Raw genomic sequence first — 24,466 nt, 5'->3', positions numbered from 1 at the left:
ATTATTATAGTTTACTAATCGTTCTCACCGTTATTGCAATAATGAAATTGCGCTGAAAGTCCGTATGCATTGGTGACTAGGAGACGTACATAATATACATACGTCAGAACGTTCGGATTCTCAACCGTTTCTGTGTTCGCGAATTCTTGCATTAGGAATTGTCTAGAGGAACTTTGCCGTGAAACTCCGAAACCGAGAACATGCACTAGGGCTTGTAGCGCGTTAACTCTAAAAGCGCGTTACCACTAACGGCGGAGTAAAAGGGAGAGCGAGAGGAGAAGGGGAAGGAAGGTAGAGTGCGACGAGAAGGAGGAGGGGCAAAAGGAGCCGTAGGTGGTGGGTGATAGGTGGAAGTGGGGGTTGGAAGAGAGAGGGAGAGAGAGAGGGGGAGAGAGAGAGAGAGAGAGAGAGAGAGAGAGAGATGCCAGAACATAGTTGCCATCTGCGTTCGCTCTAAATTATAGTCGTCACAGTGGCGAAGTAGGAACTAATTAACAACTGACAACGACAACAGGATACTACGCGAAATCTCTCGTCGAAGTTATCACACTTACAACGTAAAATCATTTTCTCCCGACGACTTTCGTCCTTATTTATAATATCATATTCTCCAGTCGAAGCAAACAAAGTATTTTTCTTATTCTTTCCTCTAATCGACGAGTATCCTCTTCTAAATCGACACGTTTGAGGAACAAACGAAATTTATAACGACACTTCACCTGTCTACTTTCCACGTGGAGAGATACACTTAGAACGATGAAAAATGAGGACGCTTCGAAAACTGTTGCTTTAAAACGACCTAACGCAGCTCGAACAATATTTTTCACTGTCGCGCACCGCGACAAGTATTGTCCTATTCGAGGAATCTTGCGAATGAGTTCGGTGGATTCCATCTCTCCGCTATCGATAAGAAGACGGCTTTGCCATCGAAAGATTTGTTGTCCTCGACCTCCAGGCATCTGCGAGGATAACTTATCAAGCGACGTCGCCGGACTTTGGGACACTTCTTACGAACTTTTCACGAATTCCTTTGGGAACTCCTCTCGGACCGTTCCTCTTTTCCCTTGAATTTCATCATTTTCACCCTCGTACCGAGAAGCACCGAGCCGTAACGCGTGAGAGGAAGTCGCATCGACCTTTGACTGAATTACGAGGGAAGAATAAATTCGGATTTCGCGGGGCTTCTTCGGCGCTTTCGACTTTACGATCGTCGATTCTTCGACGTCGAAAGTCCGCTGTACTTTATCACGGGGTTTATTCTCGGTTGGTTTTCACGCGTGACTTTTCAACGGAATAATAATCACGTACGATTTTCTTTACGGCGAATCCATCGAAATGAATTGTCGAATCGAACCAATCTCTTTTTTATCGATTTTTGCGTTTATTTACGAATCGTCGACGATATCTTAGCTTCGTCTTGAAAACTGTACGTATTGTGCGATCGAGTAGATAAAATCGGGCGTCATCGTTTGCCCGAACGCAATGAGAAACGTTGAAACGTCAGATGCTCTTTCAGAGACAAAATCCTCTTGCAGTCGCGCGATAACGACGGCGACGAGATTCTCCTCGTCGGCCGTGCGTGAAGTTTGTGATACAATGTTGAGTTAACCTCGTGTAAATAGCAGCGGCTAAAGCTAGACGGATACCATGTCGAACAATACCTCTTTGTCGGCTAGCAAACCGGCTGTGTTTCTCATCTCGCAAACAAATGGTCTTGTTTAGCTATGCAATAACGATATCCACTTCGTCGTTGGTATTATTACTTCTATGAGAAAATCAACGGAGCGAAGCTTGCTCGCTGTCCTATCCGACTTTAGATTCGTTTCACGATATATATATATATATATATATATATATATATATATATATATATTTCCCTTGGTGAAAATTAATCTCTCGAGTTTATACGACCGCGACGAGCTTCTTTCTTGGAGATTCGCGAATAACTTTGTGAGAAAACAATATTTATATTTTTCGAAAGTTCGATCAGGTTTCGACGTCCGAACGTTCTCGTACGTATTCCGTCCGAAGAAAATACCAAATAGAGTCATAGTTTCGTTGGTTAAGCCTGTCAGAGCGATGATATATTTCACTTACACGTTCGTGTCGTTTTGCATTTAGACGCGACGTGTTTACGATTCCGTACGTAAACTGTCGCGTGTCGTCTTCTGAAAGCAATTAAACGTGTCGTTGTATTTTATCGCCGATTCTCGTACAAAAGAATCGTTAATTTTTCATTTATGATTTCTCAACGACCGTGACGTTTAGGAACGAACATTTATATGCGTCGTAAACGTCGGTAAAAAAAAGAAAGGAAAAAAAAAAATATTCTGGAACGGATCGTACATTTCGCCAGGAGGAAAACATTTATCTAATCTCAGAGTCATTTTCTCCCTTCTTCCTTTTTTCATTTCGTCTTCTAACACTTTGTTTTATCGCTTCGACGATTATAACGAAAAAGTACATATTTATACAGCAGCATTTACTTTACGAGTCATACGCCATAACGGTTCAAAGTATCTCGGCGCCGTGTATTTAATCGAGCGACTGAAGTCTTCTCGTAAATAAATTCGCGTCGGATTGTTTTCCAATTATCGTGGTTAGAAATCATTGAGAGGACGAGCGTATAAAAACGATTGGACGACTGGAACCATCTCGGAACGTGAAAAGACGTTCGGATTCTCGAGAGATAAGAAGAACTAACGATGAGAATGACGCTCCTTGCAGATGACAATGGCCGATACTTCGGAGTCCTCGTAGAGAAACGAGGAGGTTTCTCTCTTCCTCGACCATTCTCCTTCTTCCTCATCGAGAGAAGAAGGATCTCATCGTTCGAGAGGAAGATTGCGAAGGGTGAAGAAGAGGCAACGCTTTTAAAGGCGACCCTCTCGCCTTCTCCATTCTCACCGTGTCCTCTTCTTCTTTCCGCTACGCGGGATTTTCGAAATTTGCCGCCACCGAGGAGGGATCGATCTATCAGTGAAAGGGGGACCGCTTCTCGAAAGGAAGAGACGTACACGTTTGTACTTACATACGTATACATATATAGATATAGCAGCGTCTATTTGATAGCGTTGATGTGATCTCTGTCTTACGGAGAAGTACGTTGCTTGCTAGTAGGTGGAAGAGGAGAAAGAGGAAGAAGAGGAGGAAGGGTGGGGACTCTGGGTACTGATAAGGGCTTATCCAGAGATACGATGGCTGCCGACCGAGCCATTCTCGTCAGTCGTAGCGTTCAGGTGCCGTCGATGAGATCGTCGTCGTTCCGCTTTAACTACGGTGATATCGTCGCGAGTTCCTCGGCGCGAGTTCCCCTTTACCAAGTGGTGGTATGCTGACTTGTCGTTCTCTTAGCGGGACGACCAACGACAAAGATAGATAGATAGTCTTCAAGGATATAGATAGATAGATAGATAGATAGATAGATAGATAGATAGATAGATAGATAGATAGATAGGTAGAAAGATAGACAGAGCGAGAAGGAAAGAAGGACGGACGAAGAGAGAAGAGAGAAGAGAAAGTGGAACGACGAGAGGACCGAAAAAGATCGCGAAAGGTAAAGTGAGAAGAGAAGAGAAAAGAGAAAGAGAGAGGCGTTACCGCGGGAGCAAAGGACGATAACGAACAATCGCAACCGTGGAAGCCCTTAATCGTCGTTTTCACGGCGCCTCGAGTTTTTAATTTGACGCTTTAGAGCGCGAAGTGGCCAGCGGCAAGAGAGCCAACGTTGAAGACTCGAAACTGAAAGAAAGAGAGAGAGAGAGAGAGAGAGAGAGAAAGAGAGAAAGAGAGGGAGAGAGAGAAAAAGTGAAGAGAAGGAGAAGGAGAGAGAGAGAGGGAGAGTGAAGAGCGGAAGAACGCTAAAGAGTAGGAAAGCGAGAGGTGCGAAGGACAAAAGCCTTAAGAGCCGTCCCAAGAGACGAGTTCTCTTTTCGCGCGCGTACTCTTCTCGGGCCGCAGGCTGCTCTTTTCCTCTCATGACTTCTCTCCTTCTCCTCCTTCTCCTTCTCCTCCTCCTCCTCTTCTTCTTCTTTTTCCTCTTTTTTTTTTGTCTCTCTTTCTCTTTCATGTTCTCTCTTGAACGTGCAATTCGCGTATTAAAATATTCGCGGCAGTCTCTTTGTGACGATCCATCGATCATCGTACCTTCATAGATCCAAATTTGAATGATTCTTATAATCTTTCTTCTCTCATAAGATTTTTTCCTCTATTTATCTTTTTCTCTAAAAGAATGTTTTCGAATATCCTTTTTTTTTTTTTTTTTTCTTATCGTTTCTTTTGTTCTGGAAAAAAGATTTCTCTTTCTTTTCTTCTCGTTTCTTTTTTCGCTTCACACTTCTTACTTTGGAAGGAAGGACACACGAGAAGACAATAGAAGTTGGTGGGTGTGTTGCTTCACGAGACGCAGGAAAGTAAGATCTGGAAAGATGGAGAAGAAATGAAATCGAGAAAGAAGAGAGAGAGAGAGAGGGAGAGAGAGAAAGAGAAACGTAAAGAGCAGTGTCTCCTTCAATTCTCTCTCTTTCTCTCTCTTTCTCGTCTTGCCTCGTCGTTTTCTCCTTTCGCAAGCACACAAGCTGAGTTTCTAATTAAACTTAAACTTTTAATTGACTCGTTGTAAAGCAGTTCCTCGTAAAAGGTCCCGCACGTAGGAGCGCTGAGCTCGTTCCTTTCCCCGTTCTCGCTCGTTTCCTCTGATATTCCCATCGTCACCGGACCGTTCACTTCTGCTGCTTCTTCTTCTTCTTCTTCTTCTTCTTCTTATCCTTCGTATATTTCGAATAAGATATATGCAAGATCGCATTGTTTCCTTTAGTTTACAAAAAAGATATAATCGAGAGAGGTGATGGAAAAACACGGTAATAATGAGAGAAAAGAGATAGATACGAAGAAACAAGGAACGATGATCGTTCGAGCAACGATCGATTTAGATAATTTCACTTGCAAATAGATTTACGAGTACAGTATTACGATAGAAGACATGATTTCGTCGACGTAAATCGATCTCGAGTGTCTCTCGCTAACGACATCCTCTTCGGATTTTACTTCACAGAAGTTCCAGTGCCTTTGGCCGTGCGATCTCGGTTGAACGAACGTTTGAGGATGAACTGGATTAGATAAGGATATTCGTCAACGACAATCGCGAATAAAACATTTCGTAAAATCATCGATTGTTCGCGAGTGTGCGGAGGCAAAGTGCCGTTTGAGTTTCGTGCATATCGGGTTATCACGTACACACGATTATATATTTATATATATATATATATATATACATTCATACATATATATATAATATATATATATATATATATATATATATATATACATATATATGTATATAAATACTTTTGAGGGCTTCGTCCTTGATTGTATCGATTCGTGAATATTTGCCGGCAGAGTTTGGGGGTTGAAAACCTTCAAACCGTAAAAGACAGTAATCCTGTCTTCCTTAAGGATAAACGAGGAGGAGAGAAGGAGGCACCGAGAGCCGGTCGCCAGGAGAGCTCCTATGAAAATGCTTCAATCGCTGAATGCTCTGGCGGGGAAGATCTCGCCGAGCTCGCCCACTGACAGCAACGCGAACAAGGTGCACATGCATAATAACAATAACGTCTTGCATCACCATCATCCATATTCGAAACAACAAACGCAACCCTCGCCTGCGTCGCATTCGAGCAACAACAGCGATCAAAAGGAGAACACGTGAGTATTATTGTGATATTTATTTTCATAAAAAATAAATAGATATTTTTGTTCTTTCGTTTAATTATTTTGATCTAAAACATTGTCTACGTATTTTCAAACATAGCATGAGAAAAGTTTAGTCCGTTTGAGCAAAACGCGCCAAGCATGTCGCGGTGTAAAATCGGATTTAACGCTTCCCGTTATCCGCTTGTATCTTCTTTTGACCTCCTATTACTCTCATAATTCCATTGTTCTCGAATGCCGAGAAAAGAGACTACTCACGGGAATGTATTCGCTCATGAGTTGTATGTTCTTCGCGTTAGACTAAAACTAAAGACGTTAATTCTTTATAAATACTCGTACTATGTAAAAGTTTATTTTTTATTCGAGAATTATCGTTCCAGAAATGTTTCAATAAATTTTAATAACTAAAATTATACTTTCTTTTACGAATCAATATAGTCTCGAAAATACGATTCGTTGTATAGGTGCGAGCAAAAAAAATGAGGCAAGTGTCATAGCTTTTTCATTTTGCGTATTACGCACAAAACATATCTCGCACATAGATAGATATATACCTTCGTTAGAGAAGAATAACGCGGCTCCTCAATGGGTTCTCTCGAGCTTTCCAACCGTAAGCAGCAGGTACCTACGAGGAGAAAAAAGCAAAAAAAGAAAAAGAGAGACTCACCCTCCTTTGGTACATTACGGTGGTGGCACGCCGAAGGGAGGTGCCCTTCTTCATTATTTCGTTACGCCACGTAAACGCGCTCTCTCGTAGCGCAGTAGCTTCTTCGTGGAACGGAACGAGAGTGAAAGCCTAAAATAACTCGCCGACATTCCTCGATTCCAGCCGCCCTTCTATCTTCCAACCCCTCGATATATGTATAGGTATATATATATATGTATATATATATATATATTTTATACATACGTATATACATATATATATATATATGTATATGTATATATATATACACGTACGTATATACTTGGTACGTTTCTTCCCCTCCTCTTCAAGCTGTCCCTCCATCTTCTTCTTTTCCTTATTCCACGATCTTCTCCATGGACGTGAATGTCGCTAAAATATGTAGCCCGCCTCCCGTAAAATGCGCGATTCGAAGGGCGGAATTCCTCGACAGAGTACGGAGGGATACGACGACGAAGCCCCGATAAACGCCTTGGTCTTCTCTCTCTCCTTCACCTCTTCACGAAGCATTCTCAGAGAGAGGACGCGTCCTGGCACTCCGGAATTAATTCCTACACGTCGACACCCTTGATTTCTCTCGGCGCCGATATAGCGTTCCTGTCGAATTCCAGTGCGAAAAGGAGGATCGTTAGCGACGTTGATTAACCGATCCGTTCTCTGTCTCTCTCTTCGGATACCAGATTCTTCTCTCTCTCTCTCTCTCTCTCCCTCTCTCTCTCTCTCTCATTCTTTTTGCTCTTTAATTTCATTGTTTATTTTCTCTCGCGAGTTCTTCTCTTTCTCTCTTTCTCTCTCTCTCTCTTTCCTTTCGTTTCCTTCTCTTCCTCATTTCTTCTTCATTTCTTCAGTATGCTCTTCGATGTTAAAAGGGCGTTAGGTTCTCGTCGAAAGGTACATTAAATAGGCGTGCCACCGTACGAGAAGTTAGACCCATGTAACCTGTATCGCTCTGGGGAGATATTCGTTTAACAAAAGGGTCGTAGTCGAGGCGGTTCGAAGAGAGATAGAAAGAGAGATCGTAGAAGGGTTCCCTTATCTAGATTCGAAAGCCCTACCTTGGAACGGAAAGTACATCGAAATTAATTTCAAGCCGACGACAGGGGCGATATCTATCTTTCTACCAAGGGTACGTTTAGTAAGAGCAAGAGAGAGAGAGAGAGAGAGAGAGAGAGACAGAAGAGGTAAAGAGAGAGGTGAAGATTATACTCGTATTTGTTACGATCTCGTTTCACGGAAATAAATACTTACGTAGCCATGCCTCGCTCACGCCGATTACACACCGATAAGGATTCTTATCGAATTTGTCTCTTCACGGAATTGTGATCGTCGTACGTTTGGCAATACGACAGAAACCGCGGATAATCGCGGCTTTGCAACGATTTCATAAAATTCTATTCTTTTGCGATATGTCGTTTTTATTCATCGACAAAGATAAATATGTACATGTACATATGTAGGTACTTTCATGCATTTACACGTCTCACACGAACAGTAGCAAAGATAAAATATCCTTCTTATTTCTATTTACGTGATTTCATGAGAGTAAAAAGAGTTTTGATAGCTCTTCGCGGATAGTCGTGTCTTAGCCGGATGATACCATTACGTCGAGCATACGTTCCTCCTGTCGTGAGCTTTTATATAAAAATTAAATCCATATACCGATGGTAAGATACGAAAAGAAATATTCCAGTTTTCCTAAGTTGTACCGGCGCAACATTCTCGATGGTTGCCATCGGAAGCATCGAGGAGAAACGGTCAAAATCCGCGTGAAGCAATACGAGTGCAATCCGGGGTGTTAAAGTCCCAGGAAGATTTATAGAAGCCACTGACGGAAATCGAGACATCGAGTATAGAAAACTCATGATACTATTGTTAGGTTTCATCGTCTCAGCATCTTTTGTAGGAGAGCCACAACCGGCGTGATCGGTATCTCGTGCAACGACTTTTTAACCTCCATGGTATGAGAAAGTATTGTCATCCGTGTGGAATCTCGAGGATCACGATGTTAGAGGAAACTTATTATTCTTAAGAATGAAGAGAGTTACTTAAAGACAATACCCGAGTAGTAGCCAACCCCTTGCTATTTTTCGCACTTTCTCTCTTTCTCTCCTTTTTCAAAAATGTCATCTACAGAAGGTCGCAAAGAGCGAATGCAAATTTTCCATTTTCCGAAAGAAAAACGAATGCACTTTTCCTCCACGAGTTTCCTCTTTCTCTCGACGCTTGAGATGAGTCAAGGAAAGGATATTTGTCAACTAGAATTCATAGCCGAATCCTTCCAAAAGCTCTCTAGAAGCTTGGCTATTCTTTCTTCTAAACCGACGGTAGTGTTGGGTAGTATGCCAAAGTAAGATCTCAACGAGGCACGAAGTAAAGGGAAAGAGGAAACTCGAAAGGATATCAGCGGCTCGATGCAAGTCTGCTAGTAATGCGTTAGCGTGAGACTATATTGCACGGTCTTTTCCTCGAGAATTGTCGTTGGAGAAAAATGCAAGAGATCCAACGGGGAGATGCGAGTATAGTAGGCGAAAAATCTTGAGTAGGCGACCATAGACGCCCATCGTCTTAGCTCCGAAGCGTTTCCTCAGCTATAATCTGGCTTGCGGAGTCTACGAGGAGAATGGGAGGGGGAAAGACGAGAACTATAGTACATAGTTGCTCTTCGTGGTAGACACGAGCATTCTCTGCTGCAGTGCTTCACGCATGGCACGTATATACGGCACATAGCCGTGATATTGTCACATGCCTCGGGCGTAAAGCCCCAAATTGTATCGGCGTCGCGTGCTGCATGTGCGAGAGACGATTCTCTCTCTCTCTCTCTCTCTCTCTCTCTCTCTCTCTCTAGTTCTCTGGCTCTCTGTATTCCCATTCTCCTTCTATACGCGACAAAATCGCGTCTCACTGATTTCTCTTTCTTCCCCCTATACAACATATACTTTCCTTCCGGATACAGCAACGAGAACAATAATATTCGACACGCTTCTGCGATTTCTTTTCTTCGGGAAAATGCAACGCGATCAGAGAATTTTATTCTTTTCTATCTCGTTACTATCGAACCGGCGTGACCAACAATCGACAAATAGAGACGTGGTCTACCCATATTATCTATGTATATATATATATATATATATATATATATAGTTAGATGGTGGCATCTTGTAGTCGAAGAAAATAAAGCTTTCTGTAAAGAGCCAACTAACATCACGTTTCCGTTTAATATAAGAAAGACCGATGTCTGAAATTGCTTCCTACACTTTAGATTTTTGGTTAAATCGATGCAGCCGATGTTCTGTAATATCTTTTCGATATTACCCATCGAAATTAATTGGTCCATCTTGTTTCGTTAAAGAAGATGATCAATCCACATGTCACGCTCTCCCGATCCTTTCAATAGGTAAATGACTCAAGTCATTCACAAAATTATTGCAATTTGTCGAATCTATAAAGTGACCGCAGCTACATGGATCCGCCACTGATGGATATTCAGCTTTGGTATTTCCCAATAATATGGTACTCAACATATTCCCATATATTGCTGGTACCGTCAGTGACAACGTATAAACATAAGCACTATTATCGGGTTAGTAGGGACATCAGTTAATCGGGAACAAGAAGTCATCGATTAGAATCATTATAAAGTTAAATAAAGCGTACGGAATAGCAAAGCTTTCTCCGTGTATGCTCGTTATGATTTGAGAAAATTCAAGAGATTTCTATTGATTTTGATATTGAATAGATTCAAGAAAAATTGACCAGACAGCCTGATCAAATAACAATTAACGATTGAACTGTCAATGGCAGTATCTCGCATCAAGGCAAATTCCCCGCATCACGTTTTTTTATCGCTCTCGAATGTTCTACAGAATAGAGTAGATTGAAAATCTGCATTAAAAAAAAACAAAAAAATCATTTTTCATTATCATTAAAGTGGACAACGAATATCAAAATCGTTAGATCGATCGATTTAACGTATCCTTGGGCATTGAAAGACAATTGAAAATAAAATATCCCTTTTTCTTACTCTCAGGTTAATGTCATCGCGATCGTCCTACAGTACTTGGCATGATTCGAATTAATTAATGGCGAGAGAGACGCGACATGTCCTGAGTGATAAGGAATGATAAAAGGGTTCTAAGAGAGATGGGAATGAGTAAGCGGGGTGAAAGGAAAAGTTTACTGTCCCGGCAACCTACTTTTCGCTCTATCGTGTTTGTTCACCGACTCGTGTCGCATTCGAGGCGTTGTTTAAAGCGACGGTCCTTTGCAAACGAACAGGGAAGGTCTTTGTGAAAAGGGTTGTTATAATCGAGTACCACCGGTGTTCCACTTCTTCTTCGAGTCCTCCTACTCGTTCGATGATTACCTGCTTGGCCTTTGTCTAGAGTAACGTATGAACGGAAAAGGAGTAAGAAAGAGAGAGAAAGAGAAAAAGAAAGAGAGAGAGAGAGAGAGAGAGAAAGAACTTAATATTCAATATATATTTCATTGCAAGCTTTTTTGTTTAAGGTCCTCATAAAGTCAGCGAACCAAGGACAATTATTCTGCAAAAGCTTTACGCTTCTGTTTCGTTGAAGAGAGAGAGAGAGAGAGAGAGAGAGAGAGAGAGAGAGAGAGAAAATTTTCTACTCATGAATCTGATTTCTTTGACACTTAGAAATGTACACACGAGTCGTGCGCGAATCGTATGAATAAACGATAAGGACGCATGTCAGCGTAAGTTACATGGAAACACGGAATACGTGCTAGCCCGGTATACTTGCGTTCTACTCTCGGAAAACACAATTTTCTCGAAAACACGGACCACCGATTTTTATCTTTATCTCGAGTTTCTCCACCTTTCGATTCGTTCTGTTTTCCTTCTAATTCCAGACTGGTAAAGTTTTGCGGTGGATCTTAGTGATACGGGATAAGGTTAAAGAAAAAGAAAAAAGAAAAAAAATCAAGTAAATTTCTGCTAACGAATTATTTCTTTTAACATTCGTACAAAGTTGATATGGTAAATACTTAATGAAGAAATTCGAAAGATGTCTATCTCGTTGGTTGATCGGTAATACGCGATTAACCGAAGGAATAGACAAAGAGAATTTTAAGGATATCCTCATTGAATTTCACGTTAAATTCTCCTCTTTCGTTAAAGCTAACCCACCAACGTTGACTCTACCTACCGAAAACCCATTCGCATTAGCATGTTATTGGGCGTTTGTTTACTTCGGGCTAATCGTCACTTCTGCCATCGATCGAGATCAGAGAGAAAGGGAGAAAGGTGAATATCAAAAGAATAAAAGAAAACGTCGATCCGTTCGATTTCCCATTAAAGTTATTTCATAGGAACAACGGTATAACTTTAGCTTGATCAAATCCTACGATAAAAGTTTGGCTCGACTTGACAAGAAGAGGAAATCGGACGGTGTGTCTGGGAAAGACAGACAGAGAGAGAGAGAGAGAGAGAGAGAGAGAAGACGAGAAAATACTCTCTATCTCGAAAATCACGATCAGGGTGTAATACGCACGGTGGCTTGGGCGATACTCCTCTATTTCGCAGTGTAGCTTCGTGAGCGACGTGACGCGGTTGAATTTGATCCTAAAAGGCAGTGTCGCGTGTCTCAGTGGTGTTAAAATCTGCGGAAAGGAAGAGGAGGACGTTGAGCAAACGAGAATGAGAGAGGGAGAGAATGAGATGAAGAGAAGGGATAGAGACCAAGAGAGACGTAGAGAGGGAAAGAGAGACCGCTGGAAGGTTTATTGGAAGGATGGAGAGTTAATTAAACGAATAAATAACGTAACAAAGCCTCGAGGGAGAGGAGAAGAGAGAATCGCGATCCTCTTTCAGAGACTCCGTACTGCAGATATATCCTACGTTGCTTGCACCCTCCATCCCCTCCGTCCCATCCCCTTTCTATTCCATTATTCTCTCTCCGACCTTTCTCGAAGCACGCGATGTTCTGCGACGTTCTTCTCTTTCTTCTCTCTTCTTTTACCTCCTGTTTGTTACTATTGCGTTTTTCATCTCCTCTTCTTCTTACTTTCTTACCTTAGACTCGACTCGTTTCGCTTCGTCCTCTCCGATCTCTCGAAGCCACGTTGATCTTTTGCGTACGTATTGTGAGACTACTCGCGTTTCTTCTTCTTCCTCTTCCTCTTCCTCTTCCTCTTCCTTCCTTCTTTCTTTCTCTGGACCAAGCAGATGCTTCGGAAAATTAATTAAAACCTCTCTCTACCTCACCGACGATTTATTATTTGCCATCGAGACATAATCCTCGAGAGGACACCTTTGCCATCGAATATTTCTTCTTATTGTTCGGCCCGTGCGAAAAGAAAAACATTATACCCGTAATATCGTAAATCATCGTCGAATAAAGAATGTCTTGTAGGCTCGCGCATTTTTTCTCCTTGTTTTTTTTTCTTTTTTCTTTTTCCTTTTTTTCTTTCTTTTCTTTTTTTTTTTTTTTTGTACACGGAAATAGTTAAGTTTTATCGGATACATGAACTTTACGATATTATAATTATTTCTCATTTTGATAAAAAATCGAATTGACTTCGTCAATATCGTAAGTGTATGTAAACTGAAGGGAGAAAGAGGAAAGATAATATTGATCGATAAAAAATATTTTAGCTACGTTACGAACGACGAACTCGCTTAATTACATCTCGCAATTGCTTGCGTCGACGTTAATAACCATCGCGGGAACGTCGGAGTTTCAATAATTCATAGGAAGCGTTGATCGGTCGTAAATAGTAAGTAAATATAATGGTTTCTCGGTACTTAACATTCAAGGAGGACATTCGTATACGACGTAATCGGGGAAGGAACGAAAGAAAATAACAATGGAATCGTAAGACTTATGAATAATGGAGAGAGTACGAAGCGAACGAGACCAACGATAAAATCTTTTCTTTTCTTTCTTTTTTTCTCTTCCTTTATTTTATTTTTTTTTCTTCTTCTTCTTCCTCTTTTTTTCTTTTCCTTTTTAATACGATCAAACAACAAAAAGTTCAATCCGTCTATGGAAGTGAACATTTGCCGTCGTGCGTTTATAGTCCAAAGAGTAAGAATGAGATAAAACGAAAAGGGTTCGTGAGCACGCAATTGACGAAACCTCAAATCAGTGGTCTTTCTTTACTTCCAACTATCATGACGTACCCCAAGGGTTCATAAAAATCTACGATTGCTAGCTGTGTCTCTCTAATTTTCAAGGCGGCAATAGGGTCTCGATCAATTCTTTCGATCGCAAGTAATCATGAAGATTACTTCTTACGACGAACATAAGATTTAGATCTAACAAATTTCCCTCGAATTTAGCTCGACGATTTCGATGAAATAATCGAAGGTGAAGGTAAAATGACATCAATATCGTCATTCTATATCTTGAGATTATCTACGTTGATAGAATAAGATTATATTTAAAATACGAGATACGTTGATTTGAGTAATGTTATTCGATAGGATAAGATCTATTGATTATTTGTATATAGATACTTGGATCAAGTATTTACGTGGCGAATTTTTTTGGAACGTTACTGACTTCAGTTCTGATGATATCGCGAATATGTTACTTTCGATTCAAATTTCCAATTTTTGCAAATGCGATTGTTACTAGAGTACTATTGCCAAAAAATCAAAATGTAGATATAGGAAAACCACCGAATCGACGGAACAACGACATAAATCATCGTTTTTATCAGTCTTATCCAGTCTGTATTTTCGTTTTATCTATCGAGTTAACTGCCCATTCGTTAAAAACGAAAAAAAAAAAAAAGGGAAACGGAAAACAATGCTCTATTCGACTACGTGAAACGAGTGATTGGGTGTTCAACATAGAGAGTATCACGAAAAATACTGCCTGCCCAGGTGAACGGTCTGACAAATACTGCCAATTTATTTGCCACGTCCACCGGGATAACGTAAAAATCATTGTCGGTTTACTTAACGCTCGCACGTGAAATAGGTACTTGCGTTTACATATCAAACGTTGTTCTTCGCGCTTCGTTCGCTTTGAATATCACTGATTTTTGTCTAACTCTCAAAAATGTCATTTCATTTCTTGAATATGGAAACGTACGAACGATTAATATAATTGTTCGATAGATTTTTTATATTGACAAATATTTCTTCCTTCCATTGGAACGATAATAAAACTTCAATATTATGCGATCGTTGGAATGTTTACTAAATAAACTCGTGTCGAGCGAATCATCGTCGTTTTTCAAAACGGAGCTATTGTAAAACTGTCGATAAATAAAATCTCGCGGACGAATTTGAAATAATGGTCGAAACAGGCGATGGTCGAAATTGTAATTAACGCGATAACCGAGAACATACGTGGTGGTCGCGTTTTCCCAAAGTACTTACGCTTGAAGCGCTCTCGAGCCCCAGGAAAAGAGGATTTGTCCGGCTGGCCGGATTTCCAACCATGTTTCAAACAAAGAGTATCGAGTTGCGCGATGCGTGAAACAAGGTCACATGTAGAATCTAAACGTATATACATATATCTCTATATTCTAAGCTACGTGCTCGAGAATAACTCGGGCTTCTTTTACAAATTTTCTATCGTATTTGTTCCACCGATCGAGATATTTCTATGATTTCAAGTGGAACTAGTATAACGATTTGTTAATGAACATGAATGTTAGGTTCTTGGATTTATTTCGATGATCTTTAAAATCATCGTGGATTTAATAAAAATAATAAATATATTATTAGTGCAGTAATTCGTATTCGAAGTAACGAATATGGAAGGAAAAGTCATTGTGTCCTTTCCTATCGAATACCTTTTATTAGTTTTATACGGTCAATTTCAGCAATACAAAATGTTTTCGACTCAACCAGGAGATAGTGTTGTTCGGTCGAACGATGGAGAATCAATGAGATGACAAGAGCGCTTATTCGCAAAGGATGGAAACCTGTGCTGTAGTTCGATAGGGATAGGGTGGACAGTTGTGTGCGAAAGGATTCGAGGCATAAAAAAGAGACGCCGAAACGCAAAAGAACGCAGAAACGTGAACGAATAGTTGGAGCGTATTCGGGCTCACGAACGAATGTGCATTCAGCTGGATTCCAACGTAGAAGCTATTCGACGAGAGAGAGAGAGAGAGAGAGAGAGTGAGTCGAACTATTCCGTTGCGTCGGACCTATAGGAATTTTATAGGCAAAGGATAGAGAACTCCGATCGACAAAGGATGGTAGAATATTTTATGCGATTTTATTTTATTACATGCCTTTCGTTTATTCGGTGGGATTATAAAAAAATTTCTTCAAGTTCTGATAAATTTTGATACGAACAAATAAACCAATGAGGATCATATATTATTGAAGATGTGGCACATTCTAATATTTACAATTTGTCTATCGAGTTACGAGTCATAATCTCTATAACATCTGCTTGTTTACCTCGAACGATCGGCTTGAATTTTCTCAGTAAGAACATTCGATACTATCTTTAATTTATCTAACTTCTCATTACGTCAACGATCGAGACACATGTAACGTTGCCTTGGACGAAGTCCAGACTTTAATTCGCTCTTGACTTTCGTATCGATAACATCCGTATCTCAATTATCTCCTACGAGGATATACTTTTATTGGGTTTTCGTCGTATCGTACTTCGAAGGATTCAATAAATATATATATATATATATATATATATATATATTTATTTATTATAAAATTGTTATCTCAATGATCCGTTATTGATTAGTTTCGCGTGCATTAAGAAATAATTAGTCGAAGAACATATACTTTCATGGTCGATTAAACTGGCGCACCTTATGTGTATTACGTTTTGTTCTGAAGTTTTCTAGTTATAATAGCAGGCAAAGTACTTCTGTGTGTGTGGGCGAGAGCAGTAAATTTTAGTTCAAGTATAGAGCAAGCGTACTCGAGAAGATCATTAAATTCTAATGACAAGATGCAATATAATTGAAGCAAATGAGTCGAGAAGAGTCGAATATTCGAAAGAAACTTAAAGATCTTTGTACATCGATACGAATTTCCTGCTCGTGTTTATAAGATGTAACGCACGTGCGAAAGATGTTGTTCTCATCGAGTTCGTAAATGTTCCTATAATAACGCCATGACACGAACTTATGCTACCACGTTAGGAAGGTGGTAACGTTGGACCAACTTCCGGGTATGTAATGTACGTACGTGTACCTAGTCATTACTCGATAATATCTATCTACGTTGCATCCCTGAACAGAAAGGCAGTGTACGTTTTGGTAGATCACAATACGAGACAATTCGATCGATATCGGTGATCTTCAAATGATTTTGAATTGATGTGATTTTATGTGAGAAATTTGTTATTTTCCCTATAAAAGGTTGCGTTAAAAATGTTGTATTTTTGTTTATATAGGAATATAGAAAATATGATGCATGATTTCATGTAATTGCAAAATTTCTAATATACTTTCCGTGCGTGTGAAATATACAAATATGTATCGTTTTTCATAGAAAATAAATATTAATATTTGACGTTGCGCGTAAAATTTGTATGTATCATCGTATATATGAGTTCTTTGAAAAATCGTTTTCACTTGGGAGAGCGTATAACCTATCATAGTTTGAAAAGTACTGCCATATAAACATTAGAAACGTTCGGTGGCCCACTCGCGTGTTGCGATAGTAAAAACAGAGGAATAATATTGAATATTGCAGTCGATCGATCTTCGACTCTGTAGAAACGTTTGACAATTTTCAAATAGATTTAACGAAAGAGATAAAACAAGAAGAAAAAAGAAAAAAGCAAACGTTCATTTAATGTCATAAATAAAATGAAATCATTACCGATTCAAGGGGACTCGTTGGTTTACTTGCTTTATCATTTATCGAAATAGAATCGACTATTCCCTGATGAATTTAATAGTGGTTAATTATCTATCACTGATCCTACTTTCGCCTAAATTTTGGACCGGTCGATAAGTCCGAGTGATGAGAAATCATCTATTGCTCGAATGTGATATTTTTGTTGATATATATATACAGACACACACACACACACATTCCACGATGTTCCACGGAACCTAATCGTTTTGGTCATGCATTTTTACGACACCACCTGATGATGGGTACATAATACGTACGTATTACTCGTGCGAGTAAACGTAGTGGGTAAATAATTAGGATAGTGCGAAAAGATCGGCGATAATAACGATAGAGCTTTGTAAATCATCGAGTAAATCGTTCGTTCGTTAACACTGGGAGCTCTATCTATACGTTGCTGACCATTCTAATTTATCTTTTGTTTAAAGCGTAACGAACGGTACATAACGAGGATGAAAACTATTATTTCCATCTGCAGAATATCGATTTCCTCGGGAAATTTATCATTCAGCAGAATCTACGGCGTTAGTCCGCGTTTAGAATTTAATAAGAAGGTTAGACCATTATTTCCATCAACGGGATATCGACTTAAAAGCGGCGAAGCGTTAGTTCGTTGCTACGGTTGGCGTAAGTGTCGAGTGGTACACGTTGCTCTGCTTTTATGTGCATGGTGGTGCATACAATGTTCACGTGGAAAGAATATTCGAATAGTTTCTCCGAGAAAATACATTGTACTCGTTTATGTAAAATAAACCATTAATTTTCTTTTAAACCGACACATTATTTAAAAAAACATAAAAGAAAGAAACTTTGTAATACTCGAAGAAGATAAAGAGAACAAGAGTAAACTCGAGTGTTCTGCTCGGGTAAATCGTCTTTCTACGGACAGCGCTAGCCAGCTATTTTCGATGAAAATAAGGAGTCGTGAGTCACACGAGAGTCGCGAGGAATACCAGCCGGCCTGTTAAACAAGCTTCGTCTCTATCCCTCTTTTCTCTCCTCCGCCACGGACTTGGCTGTGTCTTTCTGCCAGACCATGTTTCTCTACTCGTTTCTCTTTTTCGTCTCTCTCTCTCTCTCTCTCTCTCTCTCTCTCTCTCTCTCTCTCTCTCTTTTCCTATCTCTATCTTTCTCTTTCCCTCTCTACGTACAGTGCTCTACGAGAGTATGTTTAGATTTCAGAATATGCGAGTCATCCCTACCCATTCTCTTTCAAAACTTAGCATGCCGCTACTACTGAGCTAGTGTCAAATTACCACTTTCATGCACGCTACGCGCGAACGAGCTGACCGTAATCATCCACCGATGCATGTATAAATAAGGTTGTACTATATTTCCTACCATTTAAGGATGAAACTTTTGTTCGTTTATTTTCTATATACTTATTTAATTTGCTTACGTTGCAATTGCCTTAAATAAATCTGATTCTGCAATTCTATTGAGTAACAAAAAACGAAATGGACTTTTCGTGGACTTTCATAGTTATATTTCGATTGTATTTGGATTAAATTCGATGTTTGGATCTTTTGTAAAAAATATTCGTATTGGGGATAAAAAATATTACAAAAAAAAAAAAAAAAAAAAAAAGAAAGGAAACAGACGAAGGCTATTGTATATAACATAGAAAGTTTAACTAACAACGAACTACGAACGCAACTTTACATATATACCTTCGAGCATCGAAACGATAACGCGCATACAAACACGAGTTTGCGTGGTGAACTTAAAAGGGTGAAAGAGAGCACGGCTAGCTGATACCACGTCCCCTCGGTGCATCGATCATGCTCGCGTCCGTGGCATCCGTTCGTGTGGTTTTCTCGTTGTTGGTTCCATCGTCTCGTTGTCGATTGGGACAACGTAAAAAGTGAGAGGATTTCTCGACTCGTCGAAAGGAATCATCGAAAAGAGGATTTTCATCGACGTGAATTCAGCTCGCCAAATCGTTCGTCTCGAATGACTTAACTTTCGTTTCTCCTCTCTCTCTCTCTCTCTCTCTCTCTATCTATCTATCTATCTATCTTGCTCTATTCTTTCTTTCTTTCTTTCTTTCTTTTTCTTTCTATTCGGGTCTTGCGCACGAACGATATTTTCGGCACGTTTGCGAATCCCGCAGCATAGGTACCGAGGGAATTCGGATCATCGTAAAGCCGACTAGTACATAAAATCGTTCTGTCGTTCTCCCACGATTCTCGCCAAGTTTCGCGACATCACTTTTATTCTCTCTTAACCGTTTCTTCGCTCGGGTTCGATCGTGAGAACGCACCATCCTCTCGTAAACACGCTGCATCACCGTCGTCGATCGTCTGCATCGTTGTCGTCGTCGTCGTTGTCGTCGTCGTCGTCGTTGTCGTCGTCTTCGTCGTCGTCATCGTCGTCGTCGTCGTCGTCGACTTCGTCTGCTTCGTCTATGTCGCCGTTCTCCATGCCGTAATACTGAGGGAGAAGGAAAATAGAAATTCCACCGATTTCGACGTCGTATTACGATCGCTTGGAAAAGTACTTACGCGGCGCGTTCTCCTCTCGGAAATGTAGAATTTCTTGAGAGCTACCTGCCGGACGTACATATGTATGTAGAGGTACGTACTTTCTTGACAAATATTTGCCTGGTGGTATGTTACTTTTCCCCTACGAGTCTCATTACCAAGCCTTTCGTAAAATTACATTCAAGAGGAAACGATCGTCGGGTTATTATTTTTCGAAACGTTTATGAAACTACATACATATGCATCTATGTCGCTTGGTTGGATTAGTTCGATTAAAAAATAAAAAAAAATAGAAGAGAGGGAGAGAGAGAGAGAGAGAGAGAGAGAGAGAGGAAAAAGAAACAGAAAGTAGAAAAAAAAAGAAAAAAAAAAAAACAATAAAACGAGAAAGTAGAAAAGTCTGTGGCGCGGAAAAATAGTAGCGCATTGGGGAAAAAATGGGAAGGTAGCGATCCGTAGGGCGGACATTCGAATTTTTCAAATGTCACGCGACACCGGTAAAAAATTCGGAATAAAAACGATGCACGCACGATCGCGCGAGAAACGACGATCGTTTCCGGGATTTGCGTTGGGAAAGCGTTTGCTCCCCTTGGCCATCCTTTTTTATCTTCATGGCCCTTTTTTGCAACTCGCAAAACTATTCTCCTATCGCCGTTAGGATTGCTCTTTCTCTCTCTCTCTCTCTCTCTCTCTCAGACTGTCACACGAAATGGGTTAATAGGACAACGCAACTATTGCTATTATAACGCCGTTTCGTCGCTCTAATCATTTGTAGTTGAAGCCTGGCCAAGTTTCGATATATCGCAGAGCATCTCAATGAGGTGTAACCATTTAATGTGTACTGCCAAACTGGAGCGGCTGCGCCACTGCGTTAGCTTAATTAAGAATTAATAGCGCGCTCTTTGAAAACAAATTAGCATATATCTCAATCATGGGAGTTTACCCTCGCTCTCGCTTACGCTATTTTATCTCTCTATCGGTCTTTGTCTTTTTCTCACTCTCTCTCTCTCTCACTCTGTTTCTAGTTCTTTCTCCTACCATAGCATAACGAAAAGCATATTCAAATTCGGTCTCGTGTACGTGTCAACGACGATCGAGCGGTTATCGATGAAGCCACGCGAGTCCTCGGTTGCATTCAACGTTTGCGAAACACCGCAAAGCCATTTAATTCTTCGTGACCATAAATATCACTCGAGAATATTAATTGCCGGATGCTAGAGTTAATACGATATCGAAAATCTACAGCTGCGCCGGTAGCCAACGCGAATGTCGCCCACTAATTGTTTCTCAGTGGTACGTGCGTTACAATTGTGTTGCTTTGCTCACCGTTATCGAGAAACCTTTGCTTTTCTTTTGCTTTTCCTTTTATTTTCCTTCTTTCTTAATTCTTTTCCTTTAGAACTCGGCGAAAAGTACCAACGTCGACTATTTCTAATTCGATCGTATTACCGGACTTTCGACATATGGTCGTTATCCCTTATAAAAGTCCTTCGATAAATATCGTACAATTGGTGGACAAGTAACGTTTATGGTCTCATGGTCTGCGATCAAGGATATACCCGTAGAAAATATCCACCATATACGTAGAAGATTGGTAGATAGATAGGTAGGTAGGTAGATACGTACGTATAAGTTTTGGAGAAAAATCGATCGAGCTGGTAATTCATCGATTTCGGATAAAATCGAGTATCGAACTTGGAACTATAAAATTCGAACAATAAAACGACAGCCTTCCTTGAATTTCGCGGAGTTTTATCACGCGGTACGTTTACGTTCTCTCGAAGTCGTATGTTATTAATTTTCGCTCGGTTCCATGAGAAGAATTATATTGCCTCGTAAAATGAAATTAAGAGCAGGGGATGAGACATACGAGTCGCAAATGTTTAAATCTTGTTTCTAGGTTTACGACGCGATGGTGCTCATAGTCCGATGTTATATTTAGATCTACTTACCGATGGATACTCGAAACTCAACTCTTCTTCTTCTTCCTTCCTTCCTTCCTTCCGTCCTTCCTTCCTTTCTATCGGGTTTCGATTTTCGGGAGGGAGGCACGTTTCATCGACTTATCCCACAAAGATTCGTCATAACCGATCGAGAATAAGTTTCTCCTGAAAATGATCCAAGCGCAAAAAACGTTGAATATCGGTAAACAGAAAAGTTTCGAGAAATGCGTGGGGAAAAATGTATGTCAACGTTTCGCTTAAAACTTCGATCAGAAATAACGATTGAGAGGATTCAGTTTCTGTTCTGTTCTATTCTATTTTATTCTGTTCCACTTTATTCTATTCTATTCTATTCTATTCTGTTCTGTTCTATTCTATCCTACTCTATCCTATTTCATCCTATTCTATTCTCTTCTATTCTATTCTACTCTATACTGTCCTATTTCGTCTCATTCCATTCTACGTGAATTTTTCGTAAACCATTCTTATCATTACTACGAGAAAAAGAAAACATGTCTATCTGTCGAGTTAGGGATCGATGCCCTTCAACCCTGATTTCGATAAAGCCAAAAAGCACGTGCTTCGACGGAGTCGGATAAAGTGGCAAAATTGTAGGGTGCTCCTCCTGGTCGATGTCTCATTTTGCTGCACCTTAGAACGACCCGCAGCTTTTTCATTATCGCCGGTACGGATGGAAAGGGGAGGTGGAGGGAAGACATAGGGCGAAAACGGCGAATGAGGGTGAATTCGACGTAAGGAAGCTTGCCTTTTCACGAAAGTCTCCTGTTTTCGTTGTCGCTGTTTCTCTTATTTCTTTTTCTTCTTATTCTTTTTCTTTTTCCTCCTCTTCTTCCTCACTTACGAAATTAAGAAGCAGTTCGTCACGAAGAACGTCCGAGGGTGGCCAAATGAGGATAGAGAAGGAAGGGAAAGAACGTTTTTCTATGAGAAGCAATTCGTTGCAGGCTCGACGAGTGTCGCTGCTCTTACAGCTCGATCTCTTTCGTCTTTTCTCTCTTTCTCTTTATCTTCTTTTCCCTCGTTCTCCTCTGTTCTTCTGACTCACTCGTTGGATCAAATAAAAGGAAATCTTTCTCCTTTTCCTTTTTCTCGACCGTTTTTTCCTTTTTCTTTTTCTCTTTTTTTCTTTGTTATCTTGTTTCCGTGTCGTCTCTGTTTCCCTCTTCTGCTTCATTTGCAGCATTTGTCCGCTTCGTTGCTATCAAAACCAACAACACTACTACCGGCATCACCGGACAACCCGTAAAGTTATTTTAATTTGGCAACTGCAAAATCGACTGGAAGATACGTTCTGCATGTGCGATACCGCGATTAAAATACGTCCAATATAATACAGTAGTCGAGCTTTTATAATTCGGTCGATCTAAATAAACGTGTCGAATTGGTCGTTGCAACGTAAAACACGAGGCGACCGAGAATGGAAAGGACTGGGCGGAAACTTAACAAATTTTCGAGGATCGAGCTGGTTTTGGTTTTCGAATTTATACTCGATCGTTTTCGCAACGATTAATGCTACTACGTTTTCGTCCATCGATTCGTTCTCTCTTTCGATTCTATTGCTATCTTTGAAAATTATAGACATCGATAGATTCGTGCGAATTTCATTGTCCATTCTTCCCCTTCTCTCTCTCTCTCTCTCTCTCTCTCTCTCTCTCTCTCTATCTATCTCTCTATCTATCTATCTCTTTCTAATTCTGTTTACACAGTGACATCTTTTATCGAGATTATAACGTTCAAGATTTGAGAAATTATGAGAGATAGCTCGCGATACGATAGTTTGCGTATTACGTGCACCTATCGAAATCGAAATTCCTTTATCATGTTATAGCCGCCAAGATTGGTTAAGAACGATTGGTCCTCTTCGATTCGTTTGAAAATTTCACTTTCAAAGAGTCGCGTGTTGTAAACCGATCGCGTGCCTCTAATTGTTCTCTAGGATGTACTTCGCTATAAATTATTGTCAGACTGCTCGTCTCTACCGTCTTTCGTAAGGTTGCTTTGAGCTTTCAGTCCGGTATTAACGTCGGAAACTCACAATCGATTCTTATACTTGGAGAGTTTTTGAGAAAGAAAGGAAGAAAGAAGGAAAGAGAGAAAGATCTTCGCGTGTCCGTTCAAATACGATTTGTCGTAACGCTTTAGAATTTATCTTTCGACGAGCTGCGCCTTTTTCTTCTCTCTCTCTCTCTCTCTCTCTCTCTCTCTCTCTCTCTCTCCCTCTCTCTCTGTTCTTCATTGTATTATGTTTTAAAAGCTTGAAAAAAGCTCTTCACAGAAGAAGCGGAGACTCGAATGTGTTCCTAAACGTTTCTTCTCTCTCTCTCTCTCTCTTTTCTTCCCGTCTACGTTTTTCTTTCTCTATCTATCTCCGTTTCCCCCTCTTCCTCTCTATCGCTCTCTTTCTCGCTGAGGGAACCCTTTGACGCGTCCTTCAAATGGAATGCATAATTTCTCGACAATCTTTTAAATCGTTTAATCCCCCTTTGCTCTGTGAATGTTAAAAACTCTCTTTCTGCGCGGAAAATGGTAATGTGAATGGCGGAGGAAGAAACGTTTCAGAGGAGAAAATTCTACGGGGTTAAAACGTGCGTCTCCTAGACGAGAAGCAGAACTCGCAGCTCCAATTTCCGGAATTATCCACGGAGTGCCGTGCCTCGTCGTGCCGCGAAACCTCGAATTCGTGGCGAAATTTAGGCCGGATACGAGAATTCTGAGAACAATGTTCCTTTTTATTTTTCTTCTTTATTTCTTTTACTTTCTCTTTACGTATCGAAATCGATAATTGAATTGCGTCAATGATGCACCC

General features: G+C 40.3%; 1 protein-coding gene and 1 long non-coding RNA gene across 27 annotated transcripts in view; both read left to right on the top strand.

Annotated features, from left to right (window-relative positions):
* The window catches only part of LOC124956613, a 38,908-nt gene extending 33,610 nt beyond the window's left edge, over positions 1 to 5,298 (top strand). The window contains exons 2-4 of the long non-coding RNA XR_007103312.1: positions 2,728 to 3,019; positions 3,118 to 3,556; positions 5,054 to 5,298. This is a non-coding gene — a long non-coding RNA (uncharacterized LOC124956613). The remainder of the gene's footprint in view (positions 1 to 2,727; positions 3,020 to 3,117; positions 3,557 to 5,053) is intronic.
* Positions 5,299 to 5,340: 42 nt separating this feature from the next.
* The window catches only part of LOC124956596 (CUGBP Elav-like family member 1), a 222,556-nt gene continuing 203,430 nt past the window's right edge, over positions 5,341 to 24,466 (top strand). For 25 of the 26 annotated variants that reach the window (XR_007103311.1, XR_007103308.1, XR_007103310.1 and 22 more), the window contains exon 1: positions 5,455 to 5,703. Coding sequence is in view for 20 of the 26 variants with exons in the window: in XM_047512607.1 (XP_047368563.1) it covers positions 5,510 to 5,703 (194 nt within the window). In the remaining 6 variants the exon portion in view is untranslated. Of the gene's footprint in view, positions 5,704 to 24,466 lie in introns of all 26 variants that reach the window. The other variant, XM_047512620.1, reaches the window with a different exon arrangement.

Source organism: Vespa velutina, chromosome 22 (assembly GCF_912470025.1).
Source record: "Vespa velutina chromosome 22, iVesVel2.1, whole genome shotgun sequence".
Classification (NCBI taxonomy): domain Eukaryota; kingdom Metazoa; phylum Arthropoda; class Insecta; order Hymenoptera; family Vespidae; genus Vespa; species Vespa velutina.
This window is presented reverse-complemented; position numbering and strand designations above follow the sequence as displayed.